A 26,674-nucleotide genomic window follows, 5' to 3' on the forward strand; every position below is an offset into this window, starting at 1 on the left:
CAGGCTCTAGAAGAGACTCAAATGTCAAAAATGAAACAGAACCTAATGCGCTTGTTAGCCAGACACACCAAGGAAATGGAAACGAATGCGATAAAACTAAACAAGCAAAATTGGCATGACAGGTGCGACGAGATGGAAAGGAACATGAGCCTAACAAAGACGAAGAATATACTGAAGCATCTCCTCGACCCGAGCAAATCCAAACAGGCAGCGAGCATCAATCAGGTGAAAGCGAGACACGCGTTCCAGGGGGACGGACAAACAGCTGATGGACAGGCTCAGGGACATTTACATAGGGGGTACGCGACAGAAGTATGGCAGGCAGAATATGGAGGAGCGGAAAATGAAGAGCTGGACGCGGACATTACGGCAGCGTAGATTAGAGCAGCTTTCGCTGGGCTAAAAATCGCTCGGCGTCTGGCCCGGATAAAATATCCAGTTATGCTCAGGAACCTAGACGATGACTCGATAGAGGCGATTACGCGGTACATGAAGAAAGTATGGAAGGAAGGTATATTGCCGGAGGAATGAAAACAGGCAGAGGGTGTTCTCATCACCAAGCCGGGTGCTGGGGAACCTCAGGGAGCACGTAGTGCAAACAAGGTTTACGAGATACATGGCAGATGGAAACCTGTGGCCGCACGTGATGGTGGGACTTAGACCTAAACTCAGCACGCAGGATGTAATGCGTAGACTAACACATGACATTATAGACAAGAGAGGATTAAATGCTTAGGTGAGCCTAGGTCTTGAACTCACGACTGCCTTCGACAACGTCCGACACGAGGCGGTTCTCAGATGTCTGGAGGACGTAAACGTGGGCAAGAGAACATACGAGTATATCAAGGACTTCCTCCGAGGGATAAATGCGGTGATTAAATTCCAAAACGCAGAGTCCCCCAGCATAACGCTGGGTAGTAAAGGTACCCCGCGAGAAGCCATACTGTTGCCTTTCCTTTCTATTTAACAGTAATGAGAGATCCCCCGGCCATGCTGAACAATATCCCCGATTTAAAATTCAGCATGTACACCGACAGCATATGCGTGTGGATGAACAGAAGAAGCACCGCGGAAATTGAGTGGAGTCTGCAAAGGGCAGCAGACGTAGGGGTGAAGTCTGCGGTCGAAAGAAGCCTGGTGTGCTCACCGCAGAAGTCAAAGCTATATGTGTATAATAAGGACGACAGGAACAAGAAAGAAGTATAAATTAAAGTGGTGGTGGGAGGCTTGGAACTGCCCAGGGTTGAGGAAATGAGAATCCTAGGTTTGTTTATCAACAAGAAAGGGAGCAACACCAACACCATAAAGAAATTAGCACATATGCAGACCAAGTAGTAGGCATATTCAGGAGGGTAGCAGTAAAGGGGAGAGGACTAAAAGAAAGGAATCTCCAGACAATATCGCAGCAATACGCAATAAGTCGGATCTGCTACGAGACGCCGTACCTAAACATGAGCAAGGTAGAGAAGGTAGACATAATATTGAGGAAATACGTCAAGCGAACTATGGTACTCCCCATAACCACGTCCACGAAACGGCTTCAGAAGAGGGGATACACAACGGAAGGGTTGCGTTGCCAGAGGAGGTGAGAATAACTCAATTGGAACGGCTCGGCCATTCTGAAGCGGGCAGAACAATACTTGAATGGCTAGGAATCCGGCCAGAAAGTAGCACGCACAAGATGATAAACATCCCGCCATTAATCAAGGCCAAGATAAGCTACCCACGTATGCCGCGGAACATACACCCCGAGTATAACAAGGAAAGGAGAGAACATAGGGCTAAGGCCTGCGAGAGGAAGATGAGGAAGCGACCGGCAGACCAGGTGGCCTAGGTAGACGCGACGTGCAAACAGCACGGGGAGGCTGTATCCGCGGTGGTCGACGGGGCAGGACCATCAACGGTAGCGGCTTCGAGCAGCACGAGAGATGCCAACGCGATGGAAGAGTCGGCGATAGAGCTCGCTTGCGTCGGTACCAAGGCCAGGACAATTTTATGTGAAAGAAAAAATGCACTTAGGAACTTTGGAAAAGGAAGAATCTCGGAACAGGCCAAACGCGTTCTCGAGGCGAGGCCCATAGAACGTAATATAGAAATGATATGGATTCCAGCGCACGAGTCTATTGCATGAAATGAGGCTGTACACGAGCTTGCCCGAGCTCTCTATCACCGGACAGCCGTAGAGCAGCCCTCTAGCATAGACATAAAAAGCTTGATTTCATAAAGTGCGATCACTGAACATTATGAGCCGAGCAGAAGGGTCTATCCGCAGCCCGACCATTCCCTTGGAAACGAGGAGACAATTGCGTGGGGAATATTACAAGGGGGAAATCTTGGTATACCTGACAATCTAGAAAGAGGAGAAAGCCCAGTATTGCATAACGTGCGGTGAGAGGGGCACCCTCGACCAAGCACTTCGGGAATGTGCTGGCAGCCCGGGTGCCGAGCAAAAGATAGAAGATAGAGAAGCCTGCGAGACGTTGCTGCGGAGCGAGGACTCCGCTCAACAGCAACAAGTCATCCGCCTGGCGGATGAGGCCATGAAGTGACAATGTATCTTCACTAGACCTTAGTTTGCGAGGCTCTCCCTTAGGCCTGCGTGCCGGTGGGTCCAAACGGGAGTTTCATTTAAGTGGAAATAAAAGTTTTGATGGTCATGGCGGCTCAACCGCAAGGCGAGCGAGCGCCGCCGGCTGCGAGCATCAGGCAATCTGCGGGGAGGCTCGGTGAGTCATGTGGCACGACGTCACGGGCACTCCTCCGCTGCGCCGCTCGAAGGTTAAATGTTTGTCAACAAATGACCTTCCGGCCTTGCAGGAAAGAAGCAGACCTTCCGCTCTAAAGTAAAGGATGGCTGTTGACGGGTGGTCTAGTTGTTTGATGCCCACCTCGACTTTCCTAAATGGTTGATTTCAAACCCTCTCCCACACCCACTGAAATAGAAAAGAAAAAAAAAAACCTTACAAGTATTCTCCGGCCTGGCCTCCGGCTTTTTGTGGTACGCAAGAAAGAGGTTCTTCAAACTCATCTGCACCCTTTCGGGGGGCAAACCCAGTTTAGAACACTTTGGCCCGCAAAAATGTACGTGTTACCGTTTTCACCCGGAAGATAATAATAATTGCTTTACAAGAAAGGAAAGGTGAAATATCTATTACATTTGTTCGGTGGAGCACCTGCACCGTGCCGTAAGGAAGGGGAGGAAGGTGGGAGTACTATATAGTGAAAGAGGAAAGAGAGAAAGGGGTGCTGGTAGTGGAGAACTACGGTGTAATTTCGACCACCTGGGGATCTTTAACGAGCACTGACATCGCACAGCACACCAATTCCTCTTCGTTCCGCCTCCATCGAAACGCAGCCGCCGGCAGTCAGGATCGAACCCGGCCGCCAGCGGCTGCGTTTCGATGGATGCGAAACGAAGTGGCATCCGTGGACTGTGCGATGTCAGTGCACGTTAAAGATCCCCAGGTAGTCGAAATTATTCTAGAGCCCTTCTTTACTGCACAGGTAAAGTATATTTATACCACATTTTTTCTGTGGCTCCTTGAAATTCAATGGCTAGTACATGTTGTTCTTGTGGTTGTAGGAAGAAGGAAAAGAAAATGCACGGGCCCGCCACTGGCTCCGCAGCTGAGCCGCCTCGGCCGCCTCGTGCGGACAGAAGGGAGAAAGTAGAGAAGAAAGAAAAAGAAGAAGGAGAGAAAGACGCTCACCGCAAAAGCCTTCGTCCACCACCCAATAGGCGGCGGGTGCAATGACGGCCTACAGCAGATAAGAACTCGGTGGCAGGCTAGCCCCCACCGCTAACGGCGTTGACCCACCCGTCCCATCCCCTTAAGACTAGTAACAGCTACACTTCACCACCTCCACCTACCCCATTTGACACAGTGTTGGTTTTTCGGAAAGGAGACACCGTATGCCACATTTTTCTCTGGACACCTGAACCGCATAATAATAATTGGTTCACAGAAAAGGAGAGGCACAGTCTCTGTCACACTTGTTCCGGTAGCACCTGACCTGCGCCGTACGGAATTGAATTACAGTTGCTAAAACGTGACTCTCGCTTATACGTGTGCCCCAAAAAGCGCACGAAACCTGACATCTCCCCTTTAGAGAAATGGAAACCATGAAATGTGAAAATCGCCACGGTACTCTATTTTCATGCTCTACTACAATTCGATGCTCCCAAACTCGATTTAAACTAGGAAACCTGCTCTCTAAACCTAAAGAAATGAAAGAGGGAACCTCACTGCAAAGGGCTGCAAAATAATACAAACACGAATAACGGAACCTACCTTGAATTAGGCGACTGCAGTGCGTTTCTTTCCTTGTTCGTTTCGTCACTGCCACAGCTACACCTCCCGATGTTTACTGCTGATCGCGCCACACGCTTTTCCATCCCCGACAGAATGCGCTGACGTGCTATCAAGACAGTGCTGACATTGACGTCGGCCGCTCATTCCAAGGCGGTTAGCGAGCGCACTCTATTGGTTATATATACGGTAACACGAGAGCACGATGAGGTAACGCAAGAGTAAATTCACGTAATACTTTGTTTTCGTGTTTTAAGGGTTTTCTTTTATTGCTCGAAAAAATGACCCCGCATGAGATACATTACTAAAAGATGAAACGCAACTAGCCCTAAACCGAATATTAAGGACTTCGCACAATTTATGTTAGTTTAATAACTAGTATTATCCAAATATAAAAATATTTTAAACAACAATGCACCACTGCAAACGATATGGCTTTTAGTTCATACTGCTGCAGTGCACCGCTTTATTTTAACGTTTTGTTCAAGTTATGTCAAACACCCCGTATATAGAGAACAGCGCATAAGCTGAACAACAAAAAAGTGCACCCTGTAGAACATTGATGGTAATGACGAGCTGCGAGCATATAAAAACCAAACACAGGAAGAGAACGATGGAGATGGAATGAGCTAAAGTTTTTCTACACTGTCTGGAGAACATGCTGAAAGCAAGTAATTATAAAGAATCTAACGTATCGAAACCAGGAACGTTTGCTACATCTACATTTCTCTCGTTAACTGATACTGTGGGACTATTCTGATTGATATCAGTATTCTTATTCATTCATAAGTCCTCTGATGGAACACCATCTGGGATGGACCGTGCAACGGAACTATAACGATAACCGCACTCTTCTTCCATATTCCGAATTCGCGGTAAAATAACCGATCTGCGCGCCGTCAGCACTCATACATACTTGAAGTGCCAGAAAAAAACTTAATATTTGGCGCTAGAATTTTCATGCCAGTATGCGTAAATATAACGGCACCTGGGCTGAGAAGTTCTTTTCTGTGGACCGCGACCCTATTAATGAGCCATTGACAGTGCTACTTAGGTAACAGCAAAGCCAATGTTTTAACATGGGATCCATGCCCATAACTGCGTGTCAGATTCCGCTCGTGGGAGTCACGCAGGCAATACTGATTCGATATACTAACAATGTCCCAGCAACAAAGGAAAATGCTTCATATACAATGGTAATGCTGTTGCTCTGCCTACATTCGGATTTCGAACGACCACTGCGGCTGGGTTTTTTTAAGTCAAGTAAAATTCTTGCCTCAAATGCCCCCTCATCCTCATTCAGGCGCCTTGGCTGCGCTTTGGGCGGATGCAGTGACAATGGTAGCGGTGCCTCGAGAAAGAAAATGTTTCATTACCTTATTAGAGAAACTTGCCTTGGCTATGAGAACTTACATTACATATTATGAACAGATGTTACTTTGCAGAGTAAGCACGCGCAGAAAACATTTCCGGCTTTCCAGGCTTATTTTACTATTCGTCGCTTCATGAGGCGGCGGGATCGCAACATTATGATATCTATTCCCCTGACTGTCTCGAAATGTGAATAATTGACACTCCCACTAACAATTTGAAAGCTTTAACGGTTGATTATTGCACCATCTCATGCTGCCTATTGCAACCCCAGGCGCGAGCGCCAGGCCGATGCCAGCAGAGTGCTATGGATGCAGGTGGCTGGGAGACATGTGACGCACACGCTCTTCCCACCGACGTGAGCGGCGTCGGGGTCGGCCCCACAAAAGCTAGAAAATATCTCCATTCGCAAAGCAATACGTGAAATAAATTCTGAAGCTTCAGATAATCGCGCCTCCTGAAGGAAATTTCAGCGATTTCAAAGAAAGTCGCTATTTCTATGCAGTTTATCCACATGTCAATACAGTTTTATCTCCCCTTAAGTTGTGTAACGAGATAGACTTCTTTATATGAGAGGAAACCTTTCTACGCGACAAAATTATGAAATATCTCGTCCTTACATGAATTTATGCATAAAACGGCTTTTTCTGGATTTTGTCGAAGTATTGGCGATTACCAGATCTTTCTTCAGCGTAAACTTATTGAGTAATTAGATGACTGGAATACTACGTGCTGTGGGTTTCTATTTCTGAATGTATAGTATATGTTACAAAAAGTTTGGAGCATACATCCAGCCCATCAGTAAGGCTTCTTTCGTTTGGAACTTTGTCTTCGCATTATCTTCTCGACACAAAAATGAAAATTAGCACTTTAAAGTACGTATGGGAAGCGATGCACACCGCTGAGATGGGAGTCAAGAAAGATGTTGAGGGGTGGAACAAACAACAACAAAATAAACAAGAGACTTTCCAGACCAGACGTCCTCTCGCATGCATTATTAAGATTTATTTAGTCTGTGAGGAAACGTTCAGCGCCCCGACCGACGTATGTGTCCAGTCTTCCCTAGTATTCAGGAATCTGTTACGCTTTAATAAGATATAATCTAGAAATAAAATTGCACGGACCTAACGCCCTCTGGAATAACACAGCCACGCAGAGCATGCATGTTACCAGTATAGTACATCATTTTGTAGGGGCCACAGCAGGAACAGTCTGTGTACAACAGCTTGTAGTCGTTTCATTTATAGAGGTATCTTGCGAATATTGATCCTAGCCTGCACGTGCGAGGCAATCGTATGGGGCAATAGTGAAGAAGTAACAGCTTCATTATGTACAAAATATTGTTGCTGCCATTAATATAGCCTAATAGTCTAAAACCGTGTGGACATCGTTTTGGGGCTTGCATAAGGTTTGTTTATTTGCAGTGAAGTGGCAGTAACCCGAACGGAGGCACCCGGGACGCGATACCTTCTGGCTAAAGTCTTCAAGTCACCGCCGCCCAGTTCTTCAGGGCATCCCGAAATCAGCACTGCTTCTTTGGGATTCAGTGTACCGTATGACATGTTATTTGCCTCTGTCTTTTCATCCAACGTGTTCACCTCGGGGGATTTACTCTCATTGAGGATAAAAGTGAGCTCATCAAAACATGGCGCAGACAAAAGCAGCTTCTGAAAAAAGTGTGTCACCATGTGCAATGTCCGGCACTCTAAGCAGGCAGCCACAAACACACAATAGTACAAAGCACCAACCACGTAAACACCTAGGATAACAACATACTGATAGTAATTCTCGTGCTGAACCAGCGGTATGATAACTAGAGCGACGGAGGTCACCAGTTTGAGAAGAACAATGGCAAGGGGCGCCTTGTAAGATGCTTTCCTGTCCTTCATCGTGAAGCGAAGTACAAGGAGGGAAAGAATCACCACGATGTCCCACAGAGTCTCCACGAACACCGACGCCTGTATCAGGACTTCCAGGCTTCCGAAGAACAGGAAAACAACTGAGAGGAAGCCCTTGAAGAGTACGCATGTCAGCGGTACTCGGGACTCGATGGTGACGAGCGACAGGACGCGAGGAAGGTGACCCGTCCTGGCTGCGGCCATGATGAACCGGGAGCCAGTGAAGAAACTGGAGCAGAGCATTCCAAAGACGCTGATGGAGACCACAGTGGGAATTGCGGCGTAGGCTGCGTCGCCCCAAGTCTTTAGCGCGAAAGCCGAAGCGATGGCTTCGGTGCTGATCAGAACACCGAAGTCTAACACCACAGCGTAGGCTAGGTTTACTAAAATGTAGATGAACGTGGTAAACAGCAGGCCCACAATAAGAGAGCGCTGCATATCCTTCGCCGGGTCCGCCATCTCTTCGGAAACGAATGAGACGAATTTCCTAGAAGCCCGGAGAAGGAAATGTTGTTATCCATTGCTATCATCGAGTAATCGTGTGCACTTATTAGAAATTTTGAACAGCGAATCAAATGTACATTAAAACACCAATGAATAATATGACGCATATATTCGGCGGTATTCCAAATAAAATCTCATATGTTCAAAGCCATGAATATATTTGAATAAGTTACCCACAACATCAAATGAACTTGACCAGCCGTAGTTTTTTCGACTAATAGGAATCTTTACCTGGAGTCAATATTCTCCCAAAGTTCAATAATGGTCTAAATGTGTCGATAACTCAAGGGCTCAGTGCGGTTGTCAGATGCTGATGTGTGCCGATTAACTATCGTAATCATTCGAAAGCTGCAGTTACCGAATAACTATGACAGGACAGTTACCGAGCAAACGTGTTCGCGTTCTTTACAACTAGTGGAGTCAGCTTTCGATATTTTGGCAAATATATATTTAGCGCTAGAAGCTATCGCTAGATTTACACTTTTTATATTTAACTTATCCTGAATTTTGTAATCAATTTAATTATGATCTCCACGTAATTTTTGTAATTTCTTTTGAAACACTTCTTTCTAAGCTTAACTACTCCTCTTAGTTGGGCAGAAAAGCAAGGTTATAGATTTCAAGAGAAGAATTTGGCGCAAATCTATCTAATCGAAAATGGGGCATAGTGAAAAAATGATGGCACTGACAAAAAAAGGCGAAGTAGCATTAATGGTCAGCCCTCTTTTCTGCACATACACATGGTTAAGACTCTGCGCGACTAGCATTCGACGTTTCGGAAACCTTAAACCACGCGAGTCACTTTCACTTCTGGTCTGTCAATCATTTTTCCCAAAAGCGTTTCGTGGCTCCCCTGCTTCAGCCCAACAATCTGCGCTAAACGAGATCAGGGTGCTAACTTGAAATGCTTACACCACAAATTCTCTGCTCGCGGCAACCCTGGATTTTTAAGTTTTTTTTTTTTTTTTGCATGTGGGACACAGACTCAATATTTTGACTCAAATCGATAGTTCAATAAGTTTTTCTACCTGCTAGTTAAGCACTAGTAAGAGAGTTTGCGGCTAAAGAGAGGAACATCGCAGGAGGCAGCGAAACTAAGCGGTCTTTTTCTTTACGTAAGCTCTCAGAAGTACTGAAAGGATTTTTTTACATAAAAGAAAATTTTACAGCATTGTTTTGCGCACTTGTGCTTTAAGCCTATACTGAAATAATCTTGTGATTTTCGCTCCCTGTGTGACACTATAATGCACACGAACTCTGGAAACTTCTAAAATGTGAAACGCTATTTAAAAACTTGTGTTTTAAATGACCACCGCCTAATGTTAAGTCAACTTTCTGCTGCTGTTATAGACACATAAAATGGTAGGCAATTATAGTGAGAAATTGTTACAAATTTTTTTACATTCTGTACGTGCATATCAGAACACTGGAAATCTTTTTCACTAAACTGGCATCTCGACAACTCCGAGTTTTGCTAGCAAAAAAACTCAAAGGGATGAACATCGTTGCATTAATAACTTATATTGTAGTCGGCAATTTCGAGAGCTCCAGCAGAAAAGTTCCATCCATATACCCACTGAGTCAACTGAAATTCCGTGTTGCCAATTTTTTACTTTCTCACCAAAGTTTATAGTACTTGCCCAGTACTTAGATGGGCTTTCTGTATTACGCATAACATTTTCTTGACGCCTCCAGCCTGCTCTGGCCAGTTTGCGAACTGCCGCTTAAAATCCCTGGACCCGCACCTGACGCTCCGGCTTCCACCTGGCCTAACCCGACGCGAAGAAACTTTGATGTGCCGCCTGTGGGTTGGCGTAGCATTCACAAACTCGTATTCTTTTACAATAGGCATGGCAAACATACATAACTGTGGGTGCGACGAGACTATAGGCCACATTCTTTGTGAGTGCCCTATATACAGTGAGAAAAGACTGTCTATGCCGTGCGCTAGAGCATCTAGATGGACGCCCATTGACTGAAATTAAGATCTTTGGTCCTTGGCCACGGCGATATTCTGCGGTTAAGGCCTCCCAGGCATTGCTCCGCTTTATGAAAAGCACAGGCCTAATCGAAAGACTATGAGTTTGCTGTTATGTTCCGTGATAGGACTGTGACGTGGTGTGATGTGACATCTCTATGATACGACTGTACTAACTTCACCCATCCCTCTCTCACATCTTTTAAATCCACTCATCTCCTTCCCCCAGTGCAGGGCAGCAAACCGGTTTCTTTTACGGGATAACCTCCCTGTCTTTCCTCTTCCTCCTCCTCCTCCTCCTCCTCCTCCTCCTCCTCCTCCTCTAGCCTGCTCTATTCGTAATAGATTCTGCTGACAGCCCAATTGGCTTGACGGTCGCCTTTGCGGTGGCCTCCCAGCGATGAGAACGTTTGAATTATTTCTCAAGGGTACTACACCTCCCATTGCTCAGTAGTGCTGAGTACGCATTGCTTCGATTTGGATAATATGTCGGTCTAGACGACCATCTTCAGGGTGAACACGCGAACACGTGGCCGTTCTCTTCAGAACTTCAATGAGTAAGTGGCAGCCCATGCGAAGGCACCACCTGCTTATCCGCCTGTGTCTACGCTACTTTGCTGTGATGCGCGGCCGTGTGTCAAATAGAGTGACCACCTTTCTGCGTGTTCGCCGTAACAGTGCACAACACTGTACATGAGCGGAATAAGTAGAGGAGGGTGCTTCAAAGAAGTAAGCAGTGTTTTGTTTCTTCATCAGTGGTCTCGAAATTTGCCTTTCATCTGATGAATACAGCCACAGCAGAGCGGGCCCGTGACGCTTTAAATTTATGTGACAAAATAATGCTGGTGTTATTTAGCCTTGAGGTGGTCGCAAAAGTTATCATTTACCATCCAGAAAAGGACATCAGGGCTCCGTAGAAAGCATCCACGATCCCAATCGTAGTGACTTGAGAGGAAAAGAGCGGAGGTTGCAGTTGGCTGCCACCTGCACAGTAATGAGCGCGTGTCCATGGTCTTTATTGTATTGATGTTCACACCGGTAAAGCTACAAGCACACCTTCGAAACTATGCTTATTTGTTATTCTACCACGCACGGGAAAGTTTACAAGTACCTTTCACATGTTATCAAGGTCCTGATAATGAGAACAAGGCGAAAACATTCCGGGCGTCCCTAGCAACATTGTGAAATTAGGGTTCTTTTGTAATAGCTTTGCTACATTTGCCAACGTTTTATGCAACATTAAAAATGTTAGGAAAGAGGGAATGTCAGCAAAATGATTTCGATGTTAGTGTTTCCTATTATTGCCGAATGGGAAAGTAACGCATCAGCGTCAATGCTAGTTTTTCAAATGACATTTCACTGCCTATAATATGGCGAAAAGTGCACTACAATTCTGGATTTGCAAGTGTTGGGGCGAAAATTAGAATTTGCTGGGGACTCTTAGGTTCGCCATGACGCTTTCCTCAGCACCCTGGCCGGAGTTCTGTTAAATGCGTGTTTAATAAATTGAACTCATACGAACGCGCTTGATAAGACACGCATTGAATGGATCTAAGATTTTCTTCGAAGCTTGCCTCCTGAGAAGCATTGTTCTGACTGAACAAACATGTACTCGCTAAGTATGAAGTTTCCACTTCGCGAATTCCTGCGCTCGATCACTATTGGGAACAAACCATTGCAGCGTCTTTATTCCCTCTCTTTTATTCTCAGAAAAAAATTTGACTGCAGCCATTTAGCAGTCTCTGTAAAATTGTCAAATTGGTTTAGTACCAACTGTTTAAGGCAAAACGACTCAGGTTATGAGAGACGAAAGTCCACAGCTTAAGCGGTCCGCTACCGTAATCGCTATTTTGCCTCGTAAGCAGCTACAATGATGACTCTTCTATTTCTTCATCAACAGTATAAACGTGATGAGAGTAGCTGATTGGGGCAAGTTGGCCGTTAATTATGGACACTACAGTGCTTGAAAGACAAGCACAAGAGCATCTGTTGTCTTCTTCGTGCTGCCGTGTGTTTCGAGCGCTACAGTCTACATCACGTTATACATGTATGGCGAGCAAAAAAAAAGAAAAACTATCGGGTAGTGGAAATGAAGTGTAGTCTGTCTTTGAAGAATTTACCTGTAGAAAAGGAAACCACACCCGTGACGACAATCGACACCAGTATCAGGAACTTCATTGCAGCTAGCGTCTCTTGCACCCAGGCCGATGATTTGATCGAGATGCAGTTGAGGGCAGTTGCCAAACCTAAATTAAAAGGGGATTTTAATTCACTGCATTCAGAAGGCAGCGCCTTATTGTGAATGTTATTGCCTATATAAAACGAGACGCAGGTTTTCTAGTTCCACATCTGCTAGCAAGGCGACCTCTTTTTCTTTTTTTAGAATGCTTGGCGTACTCAGAGAGCATCGAGCTAAAAAAATAAGAGGCGAACCCGTCATGGCAGAGAGTAGCGGCCCTTTCGTGTTGGCTGTAAACCTCGTTATTATAGGCTAATTATATTTTTAACTATGACGAAATCAGAATGTTGAAAAAACAAAATTTGTAGAAATTGGAAACACATTTGTATTTCCGCAGTTGGGTAAAGCATCTTTATTTATTTTCAAATGTATCATGCGGTTAAAATTGCGTTTCCTAAATTGCCATGGCGAAGAATTCCTTCTGAGTAACGTGCAGCCTTCTTGCAGTCGCCAGCGTTTATTGAGAGTACGATTCGGCCTAAGGTTCATGTAACCTATAATTCTGAACAATTTTGCTAAAACGTGCGAAGTGCCATTTATTTGTAAATAGCAACGATCTATTAAATGTGCTCTTTTCCAGATAATTTGAACGTACCTGTAAATGTAAATTACAATGTAAATGTAAATTACAATGTACAATGTAAATTACTGAGCCCAAATCTCTTGTGCTTGCAGACACTCGGGCTTACAAAATTACTCATATATGTAGGTATTGCGTAGCCAGAAAGCAAATACTCTAGTTACATTTAATTTGACGGCGACTCGTGCACTCCTTATGGGTTTTGGGAGCAAGAACATATCAAACAGGATAATAAATACAGTACTCCGTAAAGAATTATTTCAGAGCAGTTTATGTTAGGGATTTCATCGGTTGATTGATAATCGTTCAATGATATTTTTGTTTCTAATTATGCAGTAAATCCCTCCTATGAAGAGGAAAGGAATTTTTTATCTGGTGATACATTTTTATTCAGTTTGTTCTGCATTCTTTAAAGAAACCTTCTTAAAGGGACCTCCTCATTCTTTGAATATTGATAGACTGATGTAGGCGGCTTTTGTTCCCCTTCACATGAATGCATACATTACAAAACCTGCCCTATTGCCAAAGAAATCGCATGAAGTGCCGCCCGGATGTACGGCGTGACCTCCTTTGAAAACAACAAAAATGAATCTGCTATGATAGCATAGGTGCGCTCTGGCTGGCCGCATAATTTGGCTGCAACATCGTCACCATACAAAACACAGACGCTGAATTGACAAATGAGTCCATAAATGACGTGTTGTACGATGAGGTAGCTTCCTATTCTTAAACGGAAATATGGATGGTTGTGATGAGCGCATCATCGTCCACGGATAGTCGGCTGCCATGATTATTTGCACGGAGTCGCTTCTTGAAATTTCAAATTGGACAACGCAGGTTGGGAAATTAGGCACTTTCTGAACAACTTCAGCGAAGTGAACGAGAACATTTTTTTTTAAGCTGTGAAATCGAACAGTATTTAGGATCATAGATCCTATTGCGACCGACCCTTTCACAGGTTTACTCTTTCCCGACGTTACTGCAAGCTCCAACTTGTTACTTCATGGCTCACAATTCAATAATTACATTAATCAACTGCTTATGGTATACGAAACACTTGCCTCAATACCACCATCGCCAGAGAAAGGCATTACTTTGTTATTGGTCACCGTGGGCACAAAATTTGAGAACAAGGGAGGGAAAGCTGAATGCCTGATGTTTCAAACATGATCGCGGACATACAATTCCAAATCAACACTCTTCTGAGCTTTGCGGGTGGTGACAAAGTTTATGACACTAGGGCACCTTTCAGCCAAAGGGCTTTTAGTCTATACCAGGTGGGGCTAGTGTCATATCTTGAAACATTTCAACTCTGAGATGCCGGACACCAAACAGCAGCAAAACTATAACGTACTACCAGTACAACTAGCGGTGCTACTTAGCTTATGGGACAAACTCGGCAATAATTACGTACTGCCCTAGAGCGCAGCTCTAAAGCACGTGCCATGTTAATGCGGCGATATTTTTGTGGCATTGGGCGTCATGTTAACGCGCCTTTCATCTGGCCAACGTGCCTTTTATGCCACTGGCCATTTTACCAACACTCAGGTATATTAAGGCGCCATCTACAGCAGCCAAACATTTATGCAGTGCTTCTGGTTCAGCCCCAATATGTTTTATTGACCTTTAAAAGGAACGAGAGAGAGCAGTAAGAGCAGCGTTCAGTTCTCAGTTACTATGCTCTGTGTCTCCTCAACACCTCAAGGTCACATAATTACAGTGGGCGTCACCGTCTTTCCTCTGGGGTGGCAGGTGGCCGGCAGCATCGGCAAGCCTCGTGCGGTGATTTCTAAGTTTTCATTTCATTTTACATTCATTTAGAAATGAGCCCAGTATGGTCACGCTGCCACAGATAGCAACCATTACCACAAACGCATACAGTAAGACACTGCGGCAACGACCTTGTGAAGGAAATTTTCGGCGCATACGTCGATCAGCGCCTTTGGGAAGACCCACTTAACTCCAAAAGGTCTTGTCAATAATCTCAAAAGCATCCTATTTCCGCGGAGATCATTCGTCGCTGTTTGTGTCGGACTGACATTATGACATGAGCGAGGACGTTTCAAAGTAAGTAACTCCTGTTTCTGTGCAGCGTTTTTGTAACTACCGGCTACACATTTTCCCCACAGCTTTCGTGACCAGGAGAAGCGGCACAAATAGTTAAGTGGATGAAATCACAGCGAATTGAATCGTTGCCACAAGTGGCTGCTAGTTTATAACAAATCTGCAAACAAGCCTGCAAATGACACTGGCAGACCGCATAATATGACAGTTTCTATTTTTGACTACCTTTTTATTTCCGTTTGTTTAGTTCACAAAGTCACCTAAACTGCGACCGAAGCCGAGCTTCCTCTTTGTAAATCGCTCATTTGCAATGCTGGCAGAGACGAACTTTCGCTTCAGCCAATCCCTTGAACGAAAGCAAGTTATATAGTTTAGATATTGGGAATGACCTGGCTTCAGTTACAGCTTACAATGACGAATTCGATACTGTTAACCAGGAGGATTCGTTCTGAATACAAATTCTATTATTAAAAACGCCACTACAGGTAAGGGATGCTTTGAATCAGTTTGAGACTCTCACATGTAAACGTGATTCCGACCAGGATGCTAACGGCATACGGAGGTGGGCAGTCCTTGTAGGCGAGGCCTAGCGCGTACGTCGAGAAGGTCACGCCTTGTGTGGCGCCTCCCAGCGGGTCTGACAGAAGAGCGAAGCTCCATGCGCACATGAATGCGGCCACGTCGCCCGCCCTGCCGAGCGATTTGCCGGCAGCCATAATGTAGGCGTAGTCTCCACCACACGCCGGTAAAACGGAAGAAAGTTCGGCGTAGCAGAGGCCACCTTCAGAAACAAGGAAGACGATATAATCTCTAGCTGACATAGTAATGGCTCTCATCGATACGGTTCTCTTAGTGGACCCACATTCGCATATGTGTACTGGCTTAATCACTGGTTAAATATTTCCTTAATTTAAGAGTGCAGTTCTTTACGCCCATTCAATAATGAACCAGTGTCGCTGTTTGTACCATTGGTGGTGTAATCTCTCTCTCTATTTGGCTCGTGCAACAAATAAAGGGTGCTATTCGACTCCACATATATAGACGCATCTGTGAAGTTATTTGCCTCAATAAATTGCGTAAACAAAAAGCCGTAGCACCTAAAGTTTGCTTTAGGAAGCATCGTGATCGTCCTTACAATTTTTTGCCTTTATTCTCACACACATGCTCATTACCATACAGTCATAGGCTGCCCCTTGATGTGGAATGACCATCCAACATAGATAAAAAGCCCTGCTTTAATCAAGCCTTGCGAACGTGCCTTCGTGTCCTAGGAATAGCCTTTCTAACTCGGGAATGGAAGACCCAGTTCTTACAATTGCTATGTCACCTCCTCATCTCGTAGCAACTGTCCAAGCTGGCAGCATCTTAACTGCATAGCCACGTGATACGGTGTCGTGCCTTCCCACAACTCGCTGACAAATCAAGTGCCTTGCCCTGTCATTGGCCAACTACCACTCGCCAGGGAAAAGCTCGTGATTTTGAGGTCCCAACTGCGACACCTACAGTGCCGAAAATATCGACTAGTGAAAAAAGTATTCAACATCATCGAGTTAATATGTGGCCGTTCTCGGAGAGCGCTCATCACTCAGCAGCCACATTTCGTTTCACGAAATCATTTACAATTTTCTTTTTGTGGCTGGATTACTTTTTGCATCTACCTCACTATAATTTATTGGCCTTAAGATTAATAATAAGGTCAATTTAAGATTTATGTCAAATAGATTATTTCTCATTAAAAACATATTTTTTGACAATTTTATAATGTCATTTTTGTTCAATGTGGACAACTTAATAAAATATAACACCGTATAATGATGAAGTAGTTGTTCTGCATACATGAATAAATACGCAGCTGAACAGACGAGACACACACACGTAGACAAGAACCTGTGTTTCTTTTGTACATTGTTGCATGTTCAGGTGCCTTTTTATACATGAATGAATAAACACTGGTAGAAAAATGAGCTTGGTGCAGCATGTAAAAGTAAGCATGTATATGTGGGTGTGGCTAAAAGGAAAGGAATTCGACTCTGCAGGAAAGCAAAGATGCCGCCGTGAAGGAATGGTGTGTGCTACCTTGCCGACATATTTTTTGAACATTTTTACTGTTCTTCGACTGCCTCCAAAACAAGCAGTTAAAGCGTGAAGCTGTTTGATGGAGCTGTATGTAATATTACAACCTTTGTTTCCAAGGCGACGAAGCTACGCAACTTCTAGGCTTTTATGAAGCATCGATACTTACCCATTATGGATATGGCTCCACTCAAGCTCCATATCAAGAGAGCCATACCAACAGATCCGGAACTGCGAAATATTGAACTAGGAGTCACAAAGATGCCAGAGCCTGCGTGGAAAAATATTTAAATAAAATAAATAGGAAATCTTTACGGCTGTGTGGAGAGAAAATGAAATGCGAAAGGTACTTAAGTGTAGGATTACGGCACTAGTACCACATTTTGGTAAATACAAATTCTCGGCGCTGTCCTTTCTCGCTTTTGTCTCATATTTCATGCATTTATCCTGGTGCCTATATATTGACATTTAGTTTATGGTTCCCATTACATATGTCACCACATAAACTTAAACGACTTCACAAAGGAAAACCTCCGTGCTCATAAGACCCCTTCTAGGTATGCACGACTGGCCGAAAAAGTCTTGTCGCCAAAGCGTTGCTGATAAAACGGTCATTCTAGAGTTGTTCCTATCAACAAATGTGAGTAAGAGCCTCAAACTCGGTAATGACAACAAGATAAGTTAATTCCATACGAATACAATTCCAAGCACCTCCATGGAAAGAAACGTGCAGAGGGCACATATATATTGAAGTCACCTAATATTTTATTCTATTTCATTATTTCTTAAAAAATTTATAAGCAACACACTACATTTTGCCCTATCTTAGTGACCTGAGGCTGGTTTCACGGAATGTAGCTTTTAGTTTAGAGCTGTTATAGAGTATTTATGGGATGCCGGGCCCGTGTAAAAAAGCTTGTCTTGCTAGCTCACAATAACGGCCTCGATATCATACAGTTGTTGCAGAGACGAACCTTGAGGGGAACAAATGAGACACGACAACAAATTGCTTCAACTGCACGCACCCGCCCGTAGCTTTTACACAACTATATTTTAGAAGAAAATTTGTATTTGGAAGCAGTTTGTGAAACAATTTGTAATAAAAAGGACCTGCTCTTAAGAAGACATTTCAAATTGCGTGGGTTGGGACGCACGCATTATGTCGCAATGCTGACATCTCACTGTATCAAAATTATGATACGAAAATTTGACGTCGCCAGCATTCTTTTTAATGGATGCCATGTTAGGATTTCTGGTCCGGTAAAGGGAATTACACTTGCAACAAATCGCCTGCATTCTCTGTATTTTACTGAGTGTGCAAAGATTCAACGCACCAATAGTGCTTCCAAGGACCACCGCAGTTCCCCCTACCCAGCCAAGTTGTCTCTTCAACCTTATATTAGTGTCCACTGCGCTTCCGTTGACGCATTTTGCGCGTTCTTGATTTGTTTTGACGGACTCTGCTGTCGTCGCCATACTTTCCAGGCTGGCCGTCGTGAGGAAAACAGAAGCTCCAAGCTGTAAAAAGGCAAGGAAAAAAATAACTCTCATCGATTGCATCGCACAATAATTTGCCGCTTCACAGCCACAACTCTTCCATAATTTATTGTCTTTTTCTCAGATTTAAACTTCTGGCCCCGAAGTTTATTCGTGGAATCTTCTCTATGCTTATGTGTTAATTTCATTCTATATGCGTAATTTGGGGGATATTAACGAACTTCACAGGCAATCACTTTGAGCGCCAAATTTCCTTCTCGAACTGGAGCATTAAGGAGGGAGATTACATCGTAATCCATCGCCTTTTATGCGACGAAGAATATTTTCATTTCTTTTTACAAATAATACTTATTGAGTGAAATCAGTTTCTATCAATAGGCGGAGCCATACTTCGTTGTAAAAAATGGCAAAACCGCTTCCCCTGTCTACCAGATTGTTCAGCGTGTTCTACGTGTTGAGATCGATACAGAATGCGAGAACTGCATTTGGACGCCTAATTAAGTTTCGCAACGTGTAATCACGTAATGAAAGTTTGATTTATAATTCCAGGAATGCTATAAACTTATTAGACACTGGAGAGACTGGAGAGTGGCCATTCTCTAAAGGAAGCTTATACAGTGGTAAAGGAAAAGTAAACGACTTCCGAAAACAAAGCAGGCGTCTTCCTAGACAATCGACAATGAAATATTTTATATCCGTGGAAATAGCAATTATAAATAAGTCATCATTCTATTTAGTGGACATTCATGTGAGGCCTTGTCGTGACAGGAGCATATGCAGTGCAATGTGTGTATATTTGGGTTACGTTAGTATTAGGTGGCTTTTCCGCACCTCTGAAAAGAACACCGGTACAAAATTATAACAAATCGATAAACAAAGCACGCATTGCTGGCCTCAATGACGTCGACGCCCCTGTGTCCTTGTGAAGGATGGAACATGCCAGAGCAGCTGCATTTCTGCAGCTGCTTCCTGCGCAAAGTTGGAAATACTGGCGACGCAATGCTAGCAGCTTGGGATACCGTCAGCCAACCCACTACAAGCAGGCCTCAGACAGACAGCCACAAATTCGTCCGTCTGCGACATTAAGTATAGCATTACTCCGCAAGCGTTGTTTTGAGATCTTCCTGAACACTCATTATTCGCGGGGAAAACATCAGAAGAGTGTTTATATTTAGCGTATTCTAATTATTGAGGTACCCCTTCACTGATGAATATAATCAATTGTTGCTGTACGCTTGTGTGTGAGTAATCAATATTTCATTCGTTATCTTAAGCCCTTTCACCTAAAAGCATAGGTAGGTTTAGACACCTCTTTTTCTACAGGTGTTTTACCTGCTCTATTATTTCTTTCTTTCGAAAATTAGAAGAATTTGGTCAGAAAACGTACAAAAGCAGCGTGCAAAGTGGAAGACACCTCCATTTGGATTTCTTGTTGAAGGCTATGTATTTCTCGATTAGATTCAAACTAGTGGAGCCGTTAGGCAATAGACAGAATTTGGCAGGCGATCATCTTCATTAACAGGATACTTCCCAGAACAGCAAAATAGTGAGATCTTGCCTGATTAGTTAGCTCAAGCTGCTATTCTTAACAAGGTACGAAATTTAGGCACGTTCGCCCCGCTAAAAACACGGTTCTACATCATTAGATGTGTAATGCTGGCATGCATACGGAAACGATGAAACCGAGAAAACGACGATAACCACAAAAAGGCGAAAAACAAAAAGAAAGAGAACTGCATTCTTTATACAACCATAATTTATAGCTTTTGGCATTAAGACAGCTGCCGAGAGCAGAAAGCTTTTGACGAGATTTTGTAGTAGCGTGGGGCAGATTTGGCAGTGGCGTGGTAGTAGCGTGGGACAGCGTGACGGTGTCCCTGCTGGCATTCGCTGATGCTACGACACCACTAATATGTCATCATTGTTCACGTTCATACCCTCCCTCCTTGCTTACACAAAGAAAAACAAAAGATCATGACAAGCCACAAGCGCTGTTGCTGATAATGTCACAGACTACTTAAAACGAGGCAAATGAGGTGGTTCATGAATTATGCCAGTCCGTGAGAAGTTAGTAACTACGCTTTATTTTGAAATAATCTATTTACTTTTCTTAACTAATTACCTTCACATAAGCGGCAAGTGCAGCATTTTGCACGTTCCTTTAGCTTTGAACTTTCTAAGCCACCCTTTTCTATAGAAAGTGGTCCTAAGAGGAAGGAACCTGAAGGCACACATTACCTCATAAGGTCGTTGATGTTCTTGTGAACAGTGCAATTCCTAGAGATTCAGCATTACTGGTATTGCAAAGCGGAGACGAAGCAAAGCATTCCAGCACGGCCCCATACAACAAACGACGGGGGATTGTAGTCCTAGTGGTGCAGTTCGTTGCTCGCTGCCCGACATGTGCTTTTCATGTTTTCATATTAGCACTCGGTTTCCGATACTGGTGTCCCAGTATAAGCTGCCGCACACTATGAAACTTTTTTCCTAGAGAAGAGGGACGCGAATGTGTCGATGTGGAGGCCGAATAAAGGGCGAAGGAATGAGGGGGAGTGCTGAAAGATACCAGCATGCATTGTTATTTTTTTTCTATTCCGGTATTTTTTCTAACTTATACAGCATGTATTGTGTTTTCGACGTATGTCCTCGCCCAGCTGGTAGCAAGCTGCCTCTGAACTGGGGTCTGGGACTGGCGACTGTACACGTGGTGGCAATTTCCCAATGAAAGGATAAAAACAAAGAACGATTCGAGTTATGTTTGCCCACAGCGTGTGTTGGTATGAAGGTTAAAAATGCAAGGCTGAAAGGTTCGACTGGAAAGACACCACTAGACTGAAATATTAGCTTACTTAACATGCGGACCTGCGCTCTCTACTGGGTCCCAGCGTGTTACGATATTTACGAAGGTAGTAGGTGCCACTAAAAACATTTTAAAATAAAACTCAGCAGGTAGAGTTTAACAACGACTGCCAGTTCGAGCTAAGGAAACTTTTTTTGGCAATAATAAAAAGGTTTCAGCATATATTTTGTCGCCATGACTGACATAAACTCCTAAATGACGTCCCAGCTTTGCTGACGGTCCAGCTTCTGGATTCGTTGGTTGTGCCTTCGCTGCATATTCCTCGTAATTGTAATTATCCTATGATGCGGCCGGTTAAACCTTATTCCGTGCTTAACCTGCTTCGGCCAACTTGAATTACTTTCGCTAGAACTCGTGGGAAATAAGCGTTTTAATGGGGTGGGGAAATCAGCAACAGTAACAACAAAGATCGTTGGTCGGCTCTGATGTCCTTATGAGATGAGGGCTTTCACAATGATAGGGATGATGTCATAATGGAAGATGAGTTTTGCGGGATTGTGTTTGAAATTCACAGGTGAGAAACACAACTGAGGACACGAGAAGACAGCCCAGGCATTTTTCAGTCACTAGTTCAGCGCGTGTGCAACTTTCTCACGTCCATGCATGAAGCGCTGTGTTCTACAGTCAACTCATAAAGACATCCTATTGAGAATTACGTTGTGGACCACCTGTTCACTGTCTTGCGCAATGTGCGGCGGGTCATTAGGCAAGTGATATGACATTTAGACGCACATGTATCTCAGCTGGGTTCTCGTTAAACCGCATGCTGTTTGTCGGGAAATTACAACTGTTGTGCGAGAATATAATCAGTGGTAGAACATAGCGAAAGCTTTCGCGATGTTCTAGCACCCCCGATACCGGATTTTCTGCGACACAGGGCCAGTAAAGCTATCGCGTGAAAGAAAGAAACCTTCGTAGTAAGCACGCACAGTATTCCTTACCCTCATCCAGTAGCCTGCCCGTGCACAGCGTGTGCGTGCGTTCACCTGTCATGCGGTTGTCTGAGAACTGCGTCAAGTTGTTCCACAATCTTATTCACATAATATCCAGCGACATCGCAGAGATGTGTCCCGACTCTCCTTCCCAACAGCGATGCATGGTAGAAGAGCGTATACAAAACAATGAACATTTTTTATGGCTCGAGAATTGGGCACTAATACGTCTAATAGTTGTCACATAAGGTCTAATTTTTAACACGCTTCTTGCCTATAAGAGCATGCTTTACAAGCGCATCGCCTTTATTCTATCAATTAAACACGTCAATTGAACCCTAACTTGGCCTCCGTTGGAACGCCTGTTTCTTGAGGTATGCTTACTTACCGCCATTCTCGAAATGCCGCCCAAGAAAGGTTATTTAGTAAAACCAGAAAACGGCCACTAGGAATAGGTGTCCCATCAGCCCTCTCTGCAACCCAGAACAAAAAAATAAGCTACCTTCCTTAGCACCGCAGACATCGGCTATCGAAAATATGCTTCTCTTCTCCTTGCTCAACCCAGCGCACGGAGGCGCGCAAGAAACAAATTAAGAAAACAATTTCCTACGACGCCCCTACAAGCCCAGTCCCGCCCAGTAACTTTCAGTTTTTAATTGAATGGGCGCTCCCAGCAAGTATTAATGGCGTCATCGGGGATGGAGGGCACGGAGCGGTGTCGCCCGAGCTGTCACCGGGAGCACATTTACGAGAAGCGTACTGAGTCTGTTGCGCCTAAACATTGTCGCATTACACCGATTTGAGAGGAAGCTTCAAAGGACAAGTGAAAACCACGCTGGGGAAATAATTTCCGTAGTACCTATGCGGAGACCACCGGAACGCCGACGTGATATGCCTCTACAAGTATAGATGGTGCCACGGCGTTCTAGTGCGAACTGCGCTTCCGAACCAAAAATGAGCCGAAACACGCGGCATAAAAATGACGAACGCCTTATAGAGGGTGTATGTGATATTTTCAATGTTGGTTGATCGATTAGGGGCGGTTGATGGTGTAATTGTTTCATTAGTCTGTAGTGATTGGTTTCTAGGGAATAAAACCAGCCAGATTTTTGTAACAGTGTGTGCGTGGGGTGGAGCGGAGGAAGGCGGGCGGATCTCTGCAGGATGAGTCTTCTCATACGGTGGTGCTCAAGTATCAAGAACCAATTCTGCCGAGAGGGCAGAAATCACTCGGTACAAGGCAGCTAGCTGGTTGAAGCGAAGCCGAGATGCCAAGGTGCGAGCACTTGAATTGATGCACTGAGTGCACGCTCACTATCACGGGTGCTTATAAGGCAAAGCCTAAGCACCGTCCCAATCTTTAAAAATTATTTTTAAATTATAGGCTCCACACAAAGCTTTTATAATTTTACTCGAGTGTGCGCAAGGACCACCTCTATGGATTTCTTGAATTTGAATATTACCCGAAGTAACTTTTCGGAGACCTTCAAATGAAACGCATGCCTCTCTGTTCCTCCGCTGCATCCGCGCTTGTGGAGTATACGTTTCCGGTTGCTCTGGCGAGGTTGGGTTCGCAAAAACGCAGGCAGAGCATTCGATCGCTCCTGCATGCGCACTACCGCTACACTGGGAACAGCCGGACGTCGCCACATCGCTGTTTTTTTCCTGACAATCAATCTCGAGCATTGAAAGGATACCTTTAAAATGCAGAACGAACGCGCATAATTCCGCGTATCACAAAAAAGCACGACGTTATTGGCGTCCACGTCCTTATCTTCCAATTTTTAATGAAACATTAAAATTTCAATGCGCATATTCTTAATACCAAGTGCGTATAAGCGACTCCTTGACGTTCAGAGAGCTTCTATACTTAAGGAGTAGCTAAGAAGGCTTGAAAATTTCATGGCTCTTTTGAAAACTTCACACCGTTTAAGAAGCAAAATTCTCCGAATTTGACGTAATGAGCCGTAACACGAAAAGAGTGTTTTGAAATGTATACCTTGGAGCCAAATTTCACAACGCTGCTCAAGCGAGGCACCAGCAATGCTTTCTCAGAGCAAGCAAGCATTGAATAGAGCCATCTCATTTTCAAACCATCCTTAGCAGCTCTCTGCATAAGTAAACACTCAAACGAACAAGTACACGGTTGTTGTTTTTCTTTTTGTTTTGTTTTTTATTCGAAACCTTGCCATGTGGCATACAATGGGGCTTTTCTTTAAATTAAAGTAAGTTGTGTAGTCTAATGTCTTCAAGCAACCGGAGTGCTCCGGCTCTTAATGTTGTCCATTAGCTACAGGTTGAGGTCGTTCTCCCTTTCAGCTGACAGTCCAATCTCTTGTAGCCGTCTTATTCTTGATGACTGCATCCCTCGGCATGTCTTTAAAAGGCGGCGAAAATCCACCTCGGCAGCTGTGCTTGGACACTTAGGGAATGTGCTCTGCACTGCATCTTCTTCAGAGCCCCATCGGCACGTCCCCGATGGGGTAAGGGCCGCCCCAGCCCTTATCATTGTAAGAGGCGCCTCCTCCATTCTCATTAGGTTATGAGGAGGGAGTAAGTGCACTTTTCCTTACAGGAGATGCCAAGATTTGGAGAACGGAACGGGGATCAAATGGGAAGCTTGTGGATGAGACACTCGTGTTAGGGGCTGGTGTGTAAGGGTGTATGTTTTTTATGATTAAGAAAAGAACACACGTATGTAGGCGTCCGGTGTCGGGAATTAAATCAAAATATCTGAAATATAATAACACTAACTACAGAAATGCACGTACACATATATAACTTCATTTATATTAACGCGTACACGCTAGGGCATTTTGCATGTATCCTTTTAATGTTCTAAACATATTGGCAAGAGAACATGGTTGGACTACGGAACGTGACATTGTTTGCAGTGCCGCTGCTGTCCAGGGGCGGAGTCGAAAATTCGTCTTGCTTCCTCTGCCAAAGGTAACTCGGCATGGCTTACGAGGCAGGGGGCACCTTAATAGGAGGTTGCGGAGGTTGAGGAGGAGGTTGCGGCCAATTACTACACCATAGTGGCCAGGTCCTGTTTTGGTGAAAGAGTGCTTTTCTAGAGGTATTCATCGGCATGTGGCCGCGCCCCAAACCTGTTTATGCGATTCCACCGACACTTCCATTTTTTTGCGCGGCACCGGGATTCGAACCACAGTCCTCATGCACACTGGGCGGATGTTCTACCTCTCCGCCGACGCTGCCCCGCTCACCGCCGTACCATAGTGCAAAGAATGAATGTTCTTCTCAACCTTCGAAGCTTGTGCATACAGTGAATAATTACAGCTGACACTGAACGACAATGTTCAAACGAACCAATATGCGTCTAATTGTCTGTAACGCTCTGCTACGTTTATGTACATATTTCTTTAAATATCAAAAATCTAAGTGTATTTATGTAGCACATAATGCTGATAAGCATACTGGTGTAACAACGTGCGCTGTGCTACCGGAGAAGGACAACTACCAGCTCCATAACACGTGAAATTATCATGTGTATGATGATCATGTGTATGATGAAACGATCATGTGAAAGGTGAAATGATCATGTGTATGATGAATAATGGAATGCCCTAATGAGCATCATGATACTATATGCGGCTTTTTATTGTTAGGTAATTTATATAAGATCTGTGAAATTTTGGGCGGATTTTAAGTTCTACTGACACAACAGCGCGTGTTCAGACGACAAGAGTGTGTTAGAGTCGAAGAAACTACGTGGAAACTCAAGACCGGGCTTATCAAGAGGTACTATATGACAAAGCTAGATTTAGAGTCATTAAATGTCCGCATGTTGCCTCCGTAACAGGATGCTAAGCTTATATAATCGGCATTCAGCTTATGTTAGAGTCAGTGCTAGCGTGGTAGTATCGTCGGCATATGTTATATATTTTGTGAAAGTCAGCAATGATGTGAAATCACTGATGTTAATTTTGTATCAAGTAGTCGAAAAATGAAACCTTGGATAACGCCAACGTTAGTAGTCTTCAGTGCAGAGTAAGCACCACACATGCAATGGCTGAAATCCGTTCAATTTAACAGCTTGACACGCTTGGCAGTAGCGGTGGCGGCAACAGCGATCAACCGGCACCTGTATATACCTACGTTCATGTTACAGTGTCACCGGAGAGCCAGGCTTCTCGAGGGCTGCTGACGTCACCGGACAATCTGTGGAAATCATCTTCGTTGAGGCAGCTAGTAAACAACACCCCCTGTCCAAGCGGACTACGCCCCCTGTTCTGTCTACAAAAGCCGGATGCATCGCAGCAGTTCTTCACACGCTTGGCAGTAGCGGTGGCGGCAACAGCGATCAACCGGCACCTGTATAAACCTACGTTCATGTTACAGGTTAGT

The 26,674-nt window shown here is 44.4% G+C and overlaps 1 protein-coding gene across 1 annotated transcript; it reads right to left on the reverse strand.

Moving 5' to 3' along the window:
* Positions 1 to 742: 742 nt before the first annotated feature.
* On the reverse strand, positions 743 to 24,681 carry LOC146173136 (b(0,+)-type amino acid transporter 1-like). Its single transcript, XM_084585143.1, has 9 exons — positions 24,631 to 24,681; positions 18,352 to 18,535; positions 17,187 to 17,288; positions 15,465 to 15,725; positions 12,182 to 12,307; positions 10,949 to 11,045; positions 7,149 to 8,066; positions 2,343 to 2,595; positions 743 to 802 (listed from the first exon to the last, which is right to left on the reverse strand). The coding sequence occupies exons 1-9, from the start codon at positions 24,679 to 24,681 to the stop codon at positions 743 to 745; spliced, it is 2,052 nt and encodes a 683-aa protein (XP_084441269.1).
* Positions 24,682 to 26,674: the final 1,993 nt, after the last annotated feature.

This window comes from Amblyomma maculatum, chromosome 11 (genome assembly GCF_055883805.1).
Source record: "Amblyomma maculatum isolate TAMU_Amacu chromosome 11, ASM5588380v1, whole genome shotgun sequence".
Lineage (NCBI taxonomy): Eukaryota > Metazoa > Arthropoda > Arachnida > Ixodida > Ixodidae > Amblyomma > Amblyomma maculatum.

What these genes read in the sequence shown, in the direction of transcription:
- LOC146173136 (XM_084585143.1), bottom strand. Translation starts at nt 24,681, where the DNA reads ATGCCGAGGGATGCAGTCATCAAGAATAAGACGGCTACAAGAGATTGG. An exon ending in CGGCTACAAGAGATTGGACT is followed by an intron (nt 18,536 to 24,630) that starts GTCAGCTGAAAG and finishes GCCTTTTTACAG; the next exon opens with CTTGGAGCTTCTGTTTTCCT. An exon ending in TGGAGCCATATCCATAATGG is followed by an intron (nt 15,726 to 17,186) that starts GTAAGTATCGAT and finishes TTGTTTCTGAAG; the next exon opens with GTGGCCTCTGCTACGCCGAA.